Source organism: Ceratotherium simum, chromosome X (assembly GCF_057802395.1).
Source record: "Ceratotherium simum simum isolate JZ-2026a chromosome X, ASM5780239v1, whole genome shotgun sequence".
Taxonomy (NCBI): Eukaryota; Metazoa; Chordata; class Mammalia; order Perissodactyla; family Rhinocerotidae; genus Ceratotherium; species Ceratotherium simum.
In genome coordinates, this window is record NC_141940.1 from 48,067,533 (window position 1) to 48,082,890 (window position 15,358).

Sequence of the window (15,358 nt, forward strand, 5' to 3'; positions counted from 1 at the left end):
TTCAGGAAGATATTTGGAGACAGAGTCTGAATTTCAAGAGAGAGATCTGAGCTAGAAATATAAATCTAGGCGTCACAGGGACGGACACACACACACACACACACACACACACATACACTCCTAGAATAGTGCCAAGCAGATAATAAGTACTATATAAATGTTAATTCTTATTATTTTTAATAAGAATTTCAGAAGTCAACTGAATTTAAGCTTATTAAACTGAAAGCTAACTAACACTTAAATGCATATAGTAGGTGCTCACTAAAGGTTTCATGAATGAAAATAATTCTTGGTGGTTACTTTTCTTGATTCATCATTATAAAAAGTAAATGGAAACTGAAAAAATATAAGATTTAAACTTCTCAGATTATACTCAAAATATAAATCTAAACTTAGTAAGTAATAGTAATAAAATGATTACTAACAATTATGAAAACAGTAATAATATTAGCTTTGACTTGAAAACATTTTCAAATTTAGATATTCAGTCAACTTAGCATCAACTTCAGTATAAATGCGTATGTCTCATATGTCTACAAGCCATAGAAAAACAACCCCAAGTAGATTATAATCATCACTTATGTTCTTCAGATTCCTCAGGCTTAAATGTCCCTGCCCAAAACGGTCAATAGTATTTCCCCAGGATTTGAATCTTATCCTCAAAGGTTTGGCTCACATATAGGGCAGGACTGGAGAGGAAGGGGAGCACTGGCCAAGTCATTCACTGTCTAAACAAGACTGAAAAAGAAATATGCATGCCAGGTGAATGGTTTAAAATGAATTTTTAACATCTGCTACCCCTAACGTGCATCAAATATGCATGTATAAGACAATCCAGCAATTGTTTTCTACCTAAACATGTTTGTTGATTTCCACTCACATTATAGCCAGACCTACTTACTATTCTCCCATTGCAGTCCCTTATCCTCTGCAGAATCACACTAAAGCATGATTCCATTCAGAAGAATAAGGGGAAGACGGGTGCCCAGGGAATTAACAAAGCTGAAAAGAACCCCAAGGAACACAGAGGCCAGTTCCTCTCAGAGGATGGGGGCGAGGAAGAGGAGGAGTTGGTCCTCCGCCTTAAATTCAGATGTACATGTTGCAACATATCAGTTCCCAGGCAGAAAGGCAGCTGAAAAGGGCTTATTTTGGTTGCTGTTTTCCTAGTTCTGGAGGAACATTCCTAGAGTGGGGAAAATGTGGCTACACATCCAACAGCCAGTTGAATCAACTCGGACAATTAACAGAGTGACCTATAAAGTCACAAATATCAGATTTTAATCTCAGGGTTCCTGCATTTGTATAAGTGATATCACAAAAGAATGATATGTCCCCTAGACTATTTCTTTCCACAATGAGATTCTGAGGAAGAAATATGCCCCTCGTTGCATTTCCCCCAGTGTGATTTTCCCCAGGGCAGGCAACCTTTTTCAAAAAAGAGTGGTTCCAAATTTCTTATGTTTATGAAAACTAGAATTTGCAAAAACATCTGATAATTTAAATGACAAACAGGTTTATAGTATGTTAACCATCTGTGGTTTTCAAAAGTGTCATTTATGATTTCTTTGCTTTTGAGGGGAAGAAAAGTGAAGTTTATGCCTCAGAAAGCTTAAGCAGGAACTGATGATAAATTTTTGTAAAGGCTGGCAAAGAAAGGTCATATACAGTTTTCCTGACTGTGGATTACTGGGAATGGTATTTTCTGTTTTTGCACCTTCTTTTTGTGACTCAATTAAGGCAAGTGATGCTTGTCTCTTCTACCTGTCTGAATGTATATATTTTTTTCTTTTCTCTAATGTAACAAAACTAGTAACTTAAAAGATACCATCATTAGTGTACATATAACTGAGGGCTTACTTTATTGAATTATTTAAAAGTCTCACGTAATTAATATAATCTATACTAAAATGTATTATTACAACTACGATATGTTACTGGTAGTATATAGAGAAGAGAAAAAATTATTCTGGATAATTAAAATTATTAATCCTCAAAAACAAAAAAAAGGCCTTTTCAAATGTGTTTAGACAAAAATTACACAGGAAATTCAAGATTTTGCAAAAATATTTTAATAAAACATTCAAATAAATTTCAGTTAAACTTGCTAAACTTAATATTCTTATAATTACTTCTTATTTGGTTACCTAATCTATAAGAATAAAACCTGTTATACATAAAGAAGAGCATTTAGTACTACAGATAATACATCAGAACAAAAAATTTACAGAAAGTGTGGCATCCATGTATCATGCAACTACAACAGATTGTAATTTAATCCAAATATTGCCATATCGCATTTGAAGTAATCATTAACCACATTTTAAGAAAAAAGTATTCAAAGATGACCCCATTATATAAACATGGTATAATCTTACTTTTTATGAACATAAACCTATGGTAATAAGAGCAAATCACTCAATAAACACTTGAACTGAGCATATGAATTCATAAGTTGCTATCTTTAGCACATCTGAATTAATTACTGTATTTAACAAGAGATAACAATATGACTATAATAAGCTAAATCCAAACAGAGAAAATAAGTCTAATGTAAAAACAAAAATTTTTTTTGGTTTTTGTCTCTTAGCTGGCTCCCTGACTGCATCTATTTTCTTCTAATACACGGCTATTTCAGAAAAAGAAGCTCCCACACAACTAAATAATAATTTTCAACTTTCTCTATAGCTTTTCTCCCCCAAATTCATCCATCCAGGAGTATTTTCATTTGCTTGCTGGTAAATCCTATAAAAAGTCCAATTTATCCATCCCCATCTCCCTCTGAGCTTCAAATATGTTAGAAAAACAGAAAAGTTCAAAGCAGTTGGAAAAGCAGTGATGTTCCAAAGAATGCCAGTTGAGATCTTTTGCTGAAAAAATCTACTTCCTAAAAGTCAACAGGTCAAACTCACAGCTGGAGGCGAGGGTCTTCAGAAAATGAAAAATCTTTTCGCCGCTTCAATCCGCGGACTTAAAATGCTCCCCATCCACAGTGGGGTAGATGTGGCCCTCGACGGTCAGATAATCAATGGCTTGCTTGATGGTCCCGATGCTCAGGCTGCAAAGCTCGGTTTGGAGCTCTTGAATGCTCTTGCCTTGCTGTCGAGGACACTCATGAATCAAACGCAGCACCTCCTTCGAGATGAAGTCAGGGCAGTACTCGCCGTACTCCTGAGCCTCATCAACTTCCGGTGGGGCAACAGGTGCATTTTGCCCAGAGGCCGCTCGGCGGGCTTTATCCAGCATCATGTGCGCGTTGACCGTTTCCAGAATATGTGCGGTGAACTCGTTCATGTCCTCCAGGACGCGGATTTTCAATACCTCAAGGCTCTTCACCCCCGTAGAACATTTGAGGATACCGAACACTTTGGCGTATACTCCCACTGGCAGCGGAGTCATCCCCTGCTTTGCTTTATCTCTGCCGACCCACTGGCGGACCTCAATAGGCTTGGTGGTCATATCATCAATTCTGTAAAGAACGTAGTTTGGAGCCGGCTCTGCCTGTCGGATTATCCCCACGATAGAGACCCGGGAAACTTCAATTCCCCTAATCGTGAAGACATCATCAGCCAGAGTGGAGGTGAGCAGCTGGTTTACACAACAAGGTATAATGTCCTGGATTCGGGCCCTGGATCTTGAGGGCTTAGCAGCAGGAGCTGTGCCGCCGCCCTGAGACGGTCGGTCATTGCTTCCGCTGGCTCCACCCGCGGCAGAGATGCTGCCATAGCTCCCAAACCCTTTCTTACTCATGTTGAAGGCAGCTCAGGCAGCTGAGGAGGTGCGGTCGGATCTAGTCGGTGAGTTCCAAAGGCGGCTCTGACCTCCACAGACCGCTTCCCGCGAAGGCTTGGGCTTGTGACGACACAAGCAGCCTCACGCGACCTCTGGAGCCAATCAGGACCTACCAGCTTCTCGCCTGATCCCATAATTCTTTGTAGTCGTCTGGCGGTTGCTGGGCTGCATTTTAAAAGGCCCCCCATGTAATTTCAAGCCTTTCCTGCCGCCTTTATATAGGTACATTTTTACTAGGTTTTTCCCCCCCTTCATTCCTCAATGCCACAACTTCTTCTATAGTCACTTCTTAAAGACTCATTTACTCATTCAATCAATTAACCATTTAACAAAATTTTTCAGAGCCTATCATAAGTGCACTATGGTACAGTACAGTAGGTTGGGGGGGCGGCCGGGGGGGGGGCGGGCCTAGGTGGGTGGATGGGGGTGAGAGGGAACCACCACAATGGTTACTGTTCTTAAAGAACTCACATCCTTGTTCAAAGCATTAAAACTGGAAGCATTCTGGAAGAAATAGCAAGACAGCTACCTTTGAATGATTATCATATTCAAAAGTAAGTCACATCTTACCACTGTCTTTTTAAACTTTTTATTACAAAATTGTAAATTCCCAGTTATTCTACCAAATGCACTAAAGGAAAAAATAAATAATGTGATATATTTCAATTTATACATAAATCAAAATAGAATAACTGAGCTCTAAATTATTTTCAAGGCTCTGTGGATAGGTCAGAGAAATACAAGATGTCAGCCTCATTATATATTAGGAAAAACATGAGTAAAATCAAAATACAGTTTCTATATACCCTTATCCAGGAATTTCTGAATTTAAGATTCTAGCAATTATGTAAGCAGATCTCAGAATATTTTCATATTACATTGAAAGTCTATTTTTTCTTATAAAAATATTTTATTTTGGATGTAATTAATTTAAAGGCTTTTTTTATGGTTAATAAAGCAACATCAGTTACTGGAATCCACCATTGGCAAGGAACTTCTTCCTTAAAAATTCTTTGTAGTTAGGTAATAGCCTAAATGTGTATAGTTTTGAGGAGTTTATTAATACTTGCTCTCTTATTTCTTTTATTGTTTAAAATAATTTAATTTTTGCCATCCCAAATTACAGAAATGTGTGAATAGTATATCTAAAACTTTTAGAAGCATATAAAATTATATTTACTTCTCAGGTTAAAAAGGAATAATATCATAGAACCAATTACTTCATTTGTTTTACAAATAAATACATAATAATTGTTATATGAGTACACAGATTTCCATGTAAATGTGGATATTTAACTTCTGGATCCATGTTTTATATAATCAAAGAGGAATTAAACATCCAAGTAATATTTTTATTCTTAAAATTGTATGTTATTAGAGATGTATTAAGATGATATATTTTTTAAATGTTTACAACCTCATAATCAGACACTGCTGTTTTATTAGCTAACTTCAGACTTCTGTTCAGAAAATCTTGAGGTTACAATGACATAACTGATTATATTCCCAACAATTATATACAGTACAAATTGTATGAATCATACTAAAACAATAAGAACCACCTACCTGACAGGATTGCTGGTTAAGGAAACTCTCAGAGATTCTAGGCAATTAAGAAGTTTCTCATCTGAAATACCAGATCGTAATTCATGAACGTATTCTTGTGAAGACAGGGTGCATTCATGTTTGCTGTTTTTCAGTCCTCCCTGTAAAAAATAAACAAATAAATACCACTTTAGACAAATGACAGGTTTTAAAAAACCTTTTAAAATAAAATAATGCATAGAATATGTGAATATTTTACTGCATAATGTGTGCAGAGAGCCAGGCATGTAAAAATTCTTGGTCACAGAATTGATGTGGTAAAATCATATTGCATATATGTCAACACTCTCCCTAGCCTCATTTAAAAGAAAATTACACTGCTGGTGCTCATGGCCTGAATAGAATATGGACTTGAGTTGCATAAAGTGTCACTGACAAGGATGCTTAAATTTACAGTCCAAGCATTAGGATTAACATTAGCTGGTTCTCCTTAACCACAGAATGAACATTTAGAAATCATCTTATTAATTTTCCTAGCTAAGATATTTATATTCTATTCCACAAAATACAGTGAACAAAACTGAATATAAAACATTATACATAACCCCAATCCATTGAGATATATCAGAGTATCAGCCTATTTCAAAAAACAAATGAAAACGGTTATTAAATGTAAAACAATATAGTCTCCAGTTAGCATGTTAGTTAATCAAATTAGTCTAAAGCATTCACCAATTCCCAACTATTCATTCCTAACTATGTTACTCCCATGTTGTAGATTAATCTTAAAAAGTCATTGAATGCATTTATCTGATAGCGACTAGTTTTTAGCTTAATTTCCAATATACGGGAGTTATTTCTAGAACTCATTATCTCATCACAGCTCCTTAGCTTCATCACCTTGCCATAACTAAGTAAGTAGTTTGGGGAAAAGGCTGGGAGAAAAACATCATCAACACATTCATTGTACTAATAACTCATAGTTTCACATTCTAGACACACATAATCATAACTTCCCCTTTCCTATATTACAAACATATCTCCCTGAATTAAAACTCTAGCATAAGTCCCATTTTCTAAGTTCATATGAATTACACTCAGTTTCTGCTAAGTATCTAAGCTAAAATACGGAAAGCAATTTTTTTTTCCATTTGGTAGAAGTCATATCATTAGAGGATATAGAATTTTTTAAAAAACCAATGTGTTAATAATGAGAAATGGATTCCCTAGGGTTTCATACTCTTTGGCTTTTTATTGAGAACGCCTCCTCAATATAGTAATTGTCAATCATTCTCAACGTCTGAATTTTTAAAAATTCCATTAAATAGTAAATGTTTAAAGTCTGCTAAAGTCTATGTAGGGGAATTGTATTTCCTTATAGCGCTGTGGCACTGTCACTCTTACAGCACTTAAGACATTGGGACAGAGGTCATAAGTTCTAGTTCTAGACTGGGAACTCCATGTATGCCAAGCATCTAACACAGTGACTGACTTTAGTGAGCCCCAACAAAAGTGTGCTGTTATTGAATCTGTCCATTACAATTACAGAACAAGGAATACAACTTCATACTTTCAGCTCCCATATTTTGTGTAATGGCCACTGACTTGATTTTTCTTGCTTTGTTAGAATATACAGTAGATGTTCAAGAAGTCTACTAGATGAATCACTACATAGATGCACCGTAAGTAAAAACATCACCATGAAATCATTTCCACGTATCTATAACATATTTACCCATCTCTTTAGGCTACAGATCCACAAAGAATAATAGCAAGTAAACATTTATAGCATAAAATTTTGCAAGTCTACAGTCACATACCACTTCCGTATGATCCTCAAACTTGTTTTCTTAATTAATGGATAACAAGGCCCTACTGATCCTCCCCTGGAGGCTTGTATATAGAGCTTATTCCTGTAGAACGACCGTTGTATTTGCTGTATTCTCTGCCTGAAAGACTCTTACCCTGACCTCTCCATTGCTGGCTCTCATCATTTAAGTCTCAGCCCAATAGTCTTCTCTCCTCCACATTCCAGTTATCATCCCAACATCATTTTAAATCTCATTTATAGTATTAGCTCTATATAAGTTTATCTTGTTTAGCACTTTATTTGTTTACTGTGTCTTCCTCATTAAAACATAAGCTCTATGAGGCAAGAATCTTGCCTACCTTGTTCACCACTGTATCTCCAGATCTTAACACAGTGCTTGGCACACAGTAAATACTCAATACATATTCATTGAATGAATGAATGAATGGATGGATGGATGGATGGATGGACAGATGGTTAATAAACAAACGGGGGAATGACTGATGAGTTTCAACATGATGAAACTTCCAAACTCAGTTTAGTTTTGCTTCAGAATATTACAGTTCTAAGATGTTCCATTACAATATATTTCGAGATGCTAGTAACAGCTCAAACAGTTCAAACTGCCACTGGGTTTGAATCATGGCTCCCTCACTTACCTTCTAGATAATCTGTGAGCAGGCTACTGAACTAATCTCTATAAACCTGTTCATTAATCCATGATATACGGGTAATAAACACCTACCCCACGTTTGTTACGAGGATAAAGACAATGCATATAAAGTGCCTAAAACGGGCATTTCCTATGTGTTGCCTCATAGACAGAGTAAGCTGCTCAGAAAATGTTAGTTCCTGTCTGCCTTACGGTCGTGGCTAAGATACTCTTTATGGAACAACTGGGCCAGCCCATCACATTGGGACTTACATCTTCCCCAGGTCTTAGAAATAAGTTTAAGTTGTATAATTTAGGATACTCTGTGGTTATAAGGAGTGGAAGCAAACACTCTAATGGAGCAAGACAGAGAATATATAACCTTATAAAACAAATGCCTTTTATCAAGTTAGAAGGATTCTGGGGTTTTAACATAAGTTCACATTTGAAAACATGATAGCATGTAAAGGCTAGACCAGCCCTTCTAATACCCTCATTACAGAAATAGAGAATCAAGGTGATTGTAAAGTTCACATAATTAGTGAGGTTGTGAGAATAAAACACTAATATTCTGGTCCTCAGGTTACTTCTTTTTCCACTATATGTCACTTTTTCTTAATATGGAATGAAAAATTAAAGCAACAAGTATTTAATTCTGAAATCTCTATTACAAAATGTCAAAGTATCTTCAGCATAGTCAATATGGTGCAACATAATATTAAAGAAATCACCTAAAAACAAAACAGTGCAATAGATTAAACTAATTCTCACTATATTTAATAGGGCTGTAATACAAAAATGGCTTATTATTAACATGTTGTTCTCATACTGAACAAAGGAAACAACTAGATAATGGATGGATAATAATGGAAATTTTAATTAGCTGCTCTGTATGAGATTAATGAAAATTACCACTGTGCCCATTTGATCTCTAAAAAATACTGCAGACAAAGTGAGCAATTAGCGTACATCATGCTATTCCAAAGCTAGGTGAACAAAAAGCTTTCCTAATTTGAAGCCATTCCTTAATTTGAAAATCATTAGGATGGAGATCCTTGTCAGTGTGACTGTGCTTGTATTATTCTAAGACACTACACAGAGAACCCAAAGGTTCTTTGGGTCAGTGTAATAATCTCGTTCCCCTTACTCTGAGATGAAACGTTAGTATCAAAACCAGACGAGCAATATTCTAAAAAGAACATTTTAAGTTTGCCGTGGAGATACCACTTCGGATTTTAGATTGACTTAGCCTGAGCATGATCTGTCATTCTTTAATGTAAATTCTGATTTACTTATAATTTGAGGAAAGGCTTCATAGTTCTAAGTTGTCAAGGTATCTTGCTGCAGACACTGGAAGAACTATTGATTGTACACAGATCTTTTCAACTACAGCATGCACACAAATAGCAATTACTATCAGGGGTGTCATCTTCAAATAGGAAGGATAATATTATTGTCATGAAAACAATAATTCCATTACTGTCATTGACCATGATTTATAAACCCTAATGTAGTCAGGTTTCTTTGGCTACTTTAAGTGAGTTTCTTAGCTATCACTGCAGATCTCTGAAAAAGGAAGGTTACAGATTAACAAATTTGGAATTATATCTATAAAGGTTCACAGAGTTGTTCTTTAAGAGGCTCCTATAACTTTAAAAGCATAAGAAATGGAAAAGCCATTTTCATCATCATCAGTTCCTTGAGTTCCAGTAGGAAAACACAGAACAAATGTTTGATCTAAGTCAATCTACATATTTATTCTAATAATGATGTATTTGGTGGGCTATAGGACTCTGAATATATTGCTAAACCTTTAGATGGCTTCTCTGCAGTTATATAAGAAAAACATCTCATCAAGGGAGATTATTAGAATTAAGTAATTTATCCAAATTTATCCAATGTTTCCAAAAAATACAAAAGGTATTTTAATATATCACATTACAACATTTTAAATAATTTTATATGCAATTTGCAGTGAAAATTCTTTAAACTGCATGAAAAATACTGCGTAAAAGATACAATATATTATCAATTCAGGGTCTGTAAGATAAAAACAGAAAAATACCATCATGAGATAACTTCATATAGTGTCATTTCCCATTGCAGGACACAATGTTTTTAAGTAAGACCTTTTCAGAGGCCATAAGTGATATGTAAAGTAGGAGAACATATCCTAAATTCTAGGACAGAAAAAAAAAAAAAAAAAGCTTTGTTATAGCAATATAGAAGCATCATAATTCTTCAGATTATACATACGATTTGTCCCAAAAGGATTTAACTAACTAAGCATATTTAAATATGATTAGCTAAACTGTTTAAAGAAAAGTATAAGATTTTCTATGAGAAACCATTTATTGTTTACTTATTGAAGCTTCTATATTAAATACCAGATTAAGCAATTCATCCCCAAGTTATAGAATCTAAGACTATCACAGAACAAATACTTAAATCATTCTTTCATCACATATACTATTAGAAATGTCAAGTACACAGAGAAACTCTAAACATATATTTAAATTCTGTGGTCCTATTATTATTTCTTCTGTTGTGAAACACATACTTTATTTTATAGAGTACGCAGGAAAATGCTTCATAATAACATCAAGTAATTACTCAATTAAATACACAATAAATTTTAATTTTTAACATAAACTGAGACAAAAAGGAGATTTTTAATAAGTAGACTATTGATCCTAAAACAATGAACTTCATTTCTTGTAAAACAACAGCCTCATTTGATCTAGACACTCTCAGAGACATCAACAATGAAAAGGTAAACCACTATTAAATGATTTGCTAGTGAAAGCTAATTAAAATATTTAATGATATTCAAAATTAGTCAAGTATAATAAGCAATCAGTCTGACATGTTTCTCTTTCACATCAAACACAATGAATGTGTGGTCTATTCCATATTTGCCTTTTAAAACTATTATTTAGCAGTTATGATGAACAATGTGCATATGGGTGAATGACACCAAGTAAATCTGTAAATCTAAAAAGTATAGATACTAGCATTTTTTATGAGCCCTTATCACCACCTACAGTACTTGATAAAAGAAAGCTTAAGTATTATGTTTATCTTTTATTTGACAGAGGCCCTTGAGATATATCAGATAATGAAATGTAAACAGATAGAAAGTAACCCAGGGGTTCTTAACCCTGGGGCCCAATACAGGGAGTATGTAAACTTGAAAGGGGAAAAATAACATCTTTATTTTCAGTAACCACTGACTTGAATTTAGCATCTTTTTCAATTATGAATGTAAGCAACAGACTATAGTGATACAAGCAGCACCTACAACTTGGTCACTGTGACTAACAGAAGTCACAGATGTCTTCCTATAGCATCACACACACCACATTTGTGGCAGTATTTCAAAATACCACTTAATGCTCACCATTTCTCCAAAGTTACCCTAGTTATACAAGCTGCCACTTTGTCTTGTTATTTAACAAATCTTATAAAGAAGCATATTACTATGTCACAACATTTTAATTAAACTTTCTATTTCGAGATAATTGTAAATAGGCATGCAGAGAATTCCTTTGTTTTCCCAATGGTAACATCTTGCAAAACTATATTACAATATCACAACTGGGATACTGACATTGAGAAATCACACTTATCTTATTCAGAGTTCCCTAGTTTTACCTGTACTTATTTGTGTGTGTGTGTATGTGTGTGTGTTTAGTGTGTAGTTAGTACATGTAGATCCTGGTATCCAACCACCAATATCAAGATACAAGGCAGTTCCATCGCCACAAGAATCCCTCACGTTGCCCTTTCATAACCACACTCAAATCCCCTCCCACAACCCTCCACCCCTGGCAACCACTTATCTATTCTCCATTTCTATAATTTTGTCCTTTCAAGAATGTCATATATAGGAAATCATACAGTAGTAACCTTTGGCATGAGCTTTTTTCACTCAGCATAATGCCCTGGAGATTCATACAAGTTATTGCACATATGAAAAGTTTGTTCCTGTTTATTGCTGAGTAATATTCCATGGTAGGGATATACTACAATTATTTAACCATTCACCTATTGAGGACATTTGGGTTGTTTCCAGTGTTTGTCTATTAAGAATAAAACAGCTCTGAATATCCGTGCATAGGTTTTTGTGTGAACATAAGTTTCTATTTCTCTGGAATGTGTCATAACTTAAAAAAATAATTTGATAAGTATATTTCAATATAATTAGTTTCCTTTTTAATCCTATGTATTTTATGTTTTACATTTCAAAACATGATCCTGAGAAGGTGCCAATAGGTTCCCCAGACTGTCAAAGGGGCCCATGATACAAAAGAGTTAGGAACCCTTAGAGTAGCCTGTTTCCTCCATTTTGTAATAGCACTACATTTACTCCATCCACTGCCCTACAGAGGGAGAAAAAGCGTGCTACCATTTCAAATAGAGAAAGCTCATCTATGCAAATAATGACTTAGGAAAAGAGGCAGAATTTGATCAATGATAAAGTCCAATAGGATAACCTATAATATATTTGACATTGCCAGCTTCTTTGCTGTACCATTTAAAGATAGGAACAATAGTGAAAACTTGATCAGCATCTGTTATGTTAGAGAAAGACTTTTGCAGATTATAAATGTTTCCTACAGCCTAGATAGAAACTACATCTTAAGTAGGTAATGAAGCTATAAATTGTAAATGAAATAAAGAAAAATTTCTTCCACAGAACAAAAAATTACCCCATTATTTTCAAACCCCTAGCCTTCCAAACATTTTACTTAGTCAGCCAAAATGAACACACTGAATTTTATTCAGTTCCTTGCCTACCTGCATCATAATGTATCAATGGTAAAGTATCCAAAGGACAGGAAAACAAGCAAAAGTAAAAGATCTGTGACTAATTGACATGTAAATAAATGGATGTGTGTCTCTGGCATTGAATGAGATTCATAGATTTAGATATCAAAAATGCCTTATATTTTTATAGCACAAATACCTTTCACAGCTTTTCCTATATACTCTTTCATAATCTAACAACAGGGGAAGCTATTACTAAAACCATTTTTCTTTTCTGCAGTTGTAAAAATTGAGCCATGGAGAAGTCGTGACTTGTCTGAGACTATATAATCAGCCAATAATTGTCAGAAACAGGCTAGAACCTAAAATAGAGAGTGCCTTTCTGAAGACAATACAAAACTGTCTTCAAGGGGACACAGTTTGCTCCCAATGGAGGATTATAACAAAAAGAGGAAAAGTGAGCAAAAGTTTCAGAAATATTTGTTAACCTCAATAGCTGTGTGAATTTAGTCAGTTATTACTTGACCTCCTGGGTGTCAAGTTCATTATCTGCAAAATGGTAATAATATACTATCTATCCTCAGGGTTGTTGTGAGGATGAAATAAGAAACCAGCTTGGGCTGGCCCCGTGGCTTAGTGGTTAAGTGTGTGCACTCCACTACTGGTGGCCCAGGTTCGGATCCCGGGCGCGCACCGACGCACCGCTTCTCCGGCCATGCTGAGGCCGCGTCCCACATACAGCAACTAGAAGGATGTGCAACTATGACACACAACTATCTACTGGGGCTTTGGGGAAAAAAAAGGAGGAGGATTGGCAACAGATGTTAGCTCAGAGCCAGTCTTCCTCAGCAAAAAGAGGAGCATTAGCACGGATGTTAGCTCAGGGCTATTCTTTCTCACAAAAAACATACATACATACATACATACATACATACATAAATAAATAAGAAACCAGGTAAAATACAATGCCTGGTATATAATAAGCACTCAGTCAATGTTTGCCACCATTACAGTCAGCCCTTCGTATCCACGGGTTCCGCATCTGTGGATTCAACCAATCATGGATCACAGGACCTATGACGGTTGCATCTGTACTGAACATGTACAGATTTTTTTCCTTGTTATTATTCCCCAAACAATACAGTGTAACAACTATTTAAATTGTTTTAGGTATTAGAAGTAATCTAGAGATGATTTAAAGTATACAAGAGGATGTGAGTAGGTTATATGCAAATACTATGCCATTTGATATAAGGAACTTGAGCATCCTCAGAGTTTGGTATCCATGGGAGTCCTGGAACCAATATCCCGTGGATACCAAGGGACAACTATATATATTATCATTAATTTAATGAGTGCTTCCTTTCAAAATTGTCTAATGAAAGAAATAGTGATGTTATGAAATTATTAGTTTCTGGTCACCTTAATTCAGGTGGTGCTGAGATGGATGGCTTATCTTTCTGAGATGCTCAGAAAAGAATTTCTCCTTAGGTAGATTAGGTTATTGTTTTCACACTGTATTCTAAGGGTCCATAGAGTTCCTTAAGGTGTTTTCAGGGCTCCTTTGGAGGTTGAGGAGGGGATGTGCAAAAAAGAAGACTCAGCAGGGGAATCCCCAGATCCTCTTCTCCCCTAATAATGAGGACATTTGCATGTTTATCTGCTTTATATATCCCTATTCCACATATGATTTCTTATGGATAAGCTGCTTTGATGTTAAATAAAGTTTTAAACCCATTGAGCTAGATGATCTCAAAGGTCCTGCCCTTTTGAATCGTTGATTCAGAATATGCCACCATTTGCATACTGAAGCAGAAGCTTTTCTTTTTTAAAGTATAAAATTTTAATCGACCGCCATATTCTCTGCATACACATTGATTAGTTAGGTTTTCACTTTCTTCACAAAATAGCACTGCAGAGAGACAAGGCATCTCTCTCTTATTATGCATATGGTGTCCTTTGCATATTAGAATATTCCCACTCAACATTTATTGAGTTCCCATGAGGTTCCAGGCACTGGGAGTACGGAGACAAGCCAAGACATATCCTTGCCATCAAAGAGCTTACTCTTTGAAAAGGGGGTGAGGGACAATAAGCAGACTGTTATTAAACAATGTGATAAGTACCATGATAGAAGTAGACATGGGGTGGTAACGGCAATCTGAAGGTCAGATGGTCTGATCTGATTTGGAGAAAGAAGCTCAGGTAAGCTGTAAAAGGTGAGTACATGTTCACCCAAGGCGGATGAGGTTATTTTAGTCAGAAGTTAAAATAAACATTGAGGCATAATGTTTGGGGATTTGGTAGTAGATCACTAAACTTGGAGCTGAGGGCTAATGTTTCTCAAACTGGGATGCTCAAACATATTCTTGATGGCATCTGAGTTGTGTAAGGTAACTTTAAAATTCTGCAGTTTCATTTCTTAAGATAATGTGATAAAGCTACGTATAAACTGGATCATTGGGATAACCATGTTATAACCAAGTCCTGCCATCTAATCTCAGCATCCACATTTACATTTAGGATCACATTCTTACTGGGAGGTGCGACTTGCATTATCTCAGGCTAACGAGAACAAAGATGGCTTAGTATGAAAATAATATATTTTTACCAAATAGAGACCAAATGACATTGCAACATGCAGTACTAATCAAAATTGAGCCATAGATGGAATAGAGAAAACTGGTGGTACAATTGGGTCATCCTATAGCACTCTAGGCACAGAGAACTCAAAAATGTCTGCACTGTAGTATCTTCACATTGTGTATAGCAATTCAGGTTCAGCAAAA

The 15,358-nt window shown here is 35.5% G+C and overlaps 2 protein-coding genes across 5 annotated transcripts in view; both read right to left on the reverse strand.

Moving 5' to 3' along the window:
* The window catches only part of DIAPH2 (diaphanous related formin 2), an 825,716-nt gene that overhangs the window by 631,966 nt on the left and 178,392 nt on the right, over positions 1-15,358 (reverse strand). For all 4 annotated transcript variants that reach the window (XM_087427460.1, XM_014795691.2, XM_087427457.1 and 1 more), the window contains one exon: positions 5,359-5,498. In XM_087427460.1, the coding sequence (XP_087283586.1) occupies positions 5,359-5,498 (140 nt within the window). The remainder of the gene's footprint in view (positions 1-5,358; positions 5,499-15,358) is intronic.
* Positions 2,056-4,276, reverse strand: RPA4 (replication protein A4). The gene has a single exon (XM_004441010.3). The coding sequence runs from the start codon at positions 3,748-3,750 to the stop codon at positions 2,959-2,961; it is 792 nt and encodes a 263-aa protein (XP_004441067.1). The 5' UTR covers positions 3,751-4,276; the 3' UTR covers positions 2,056-2,958.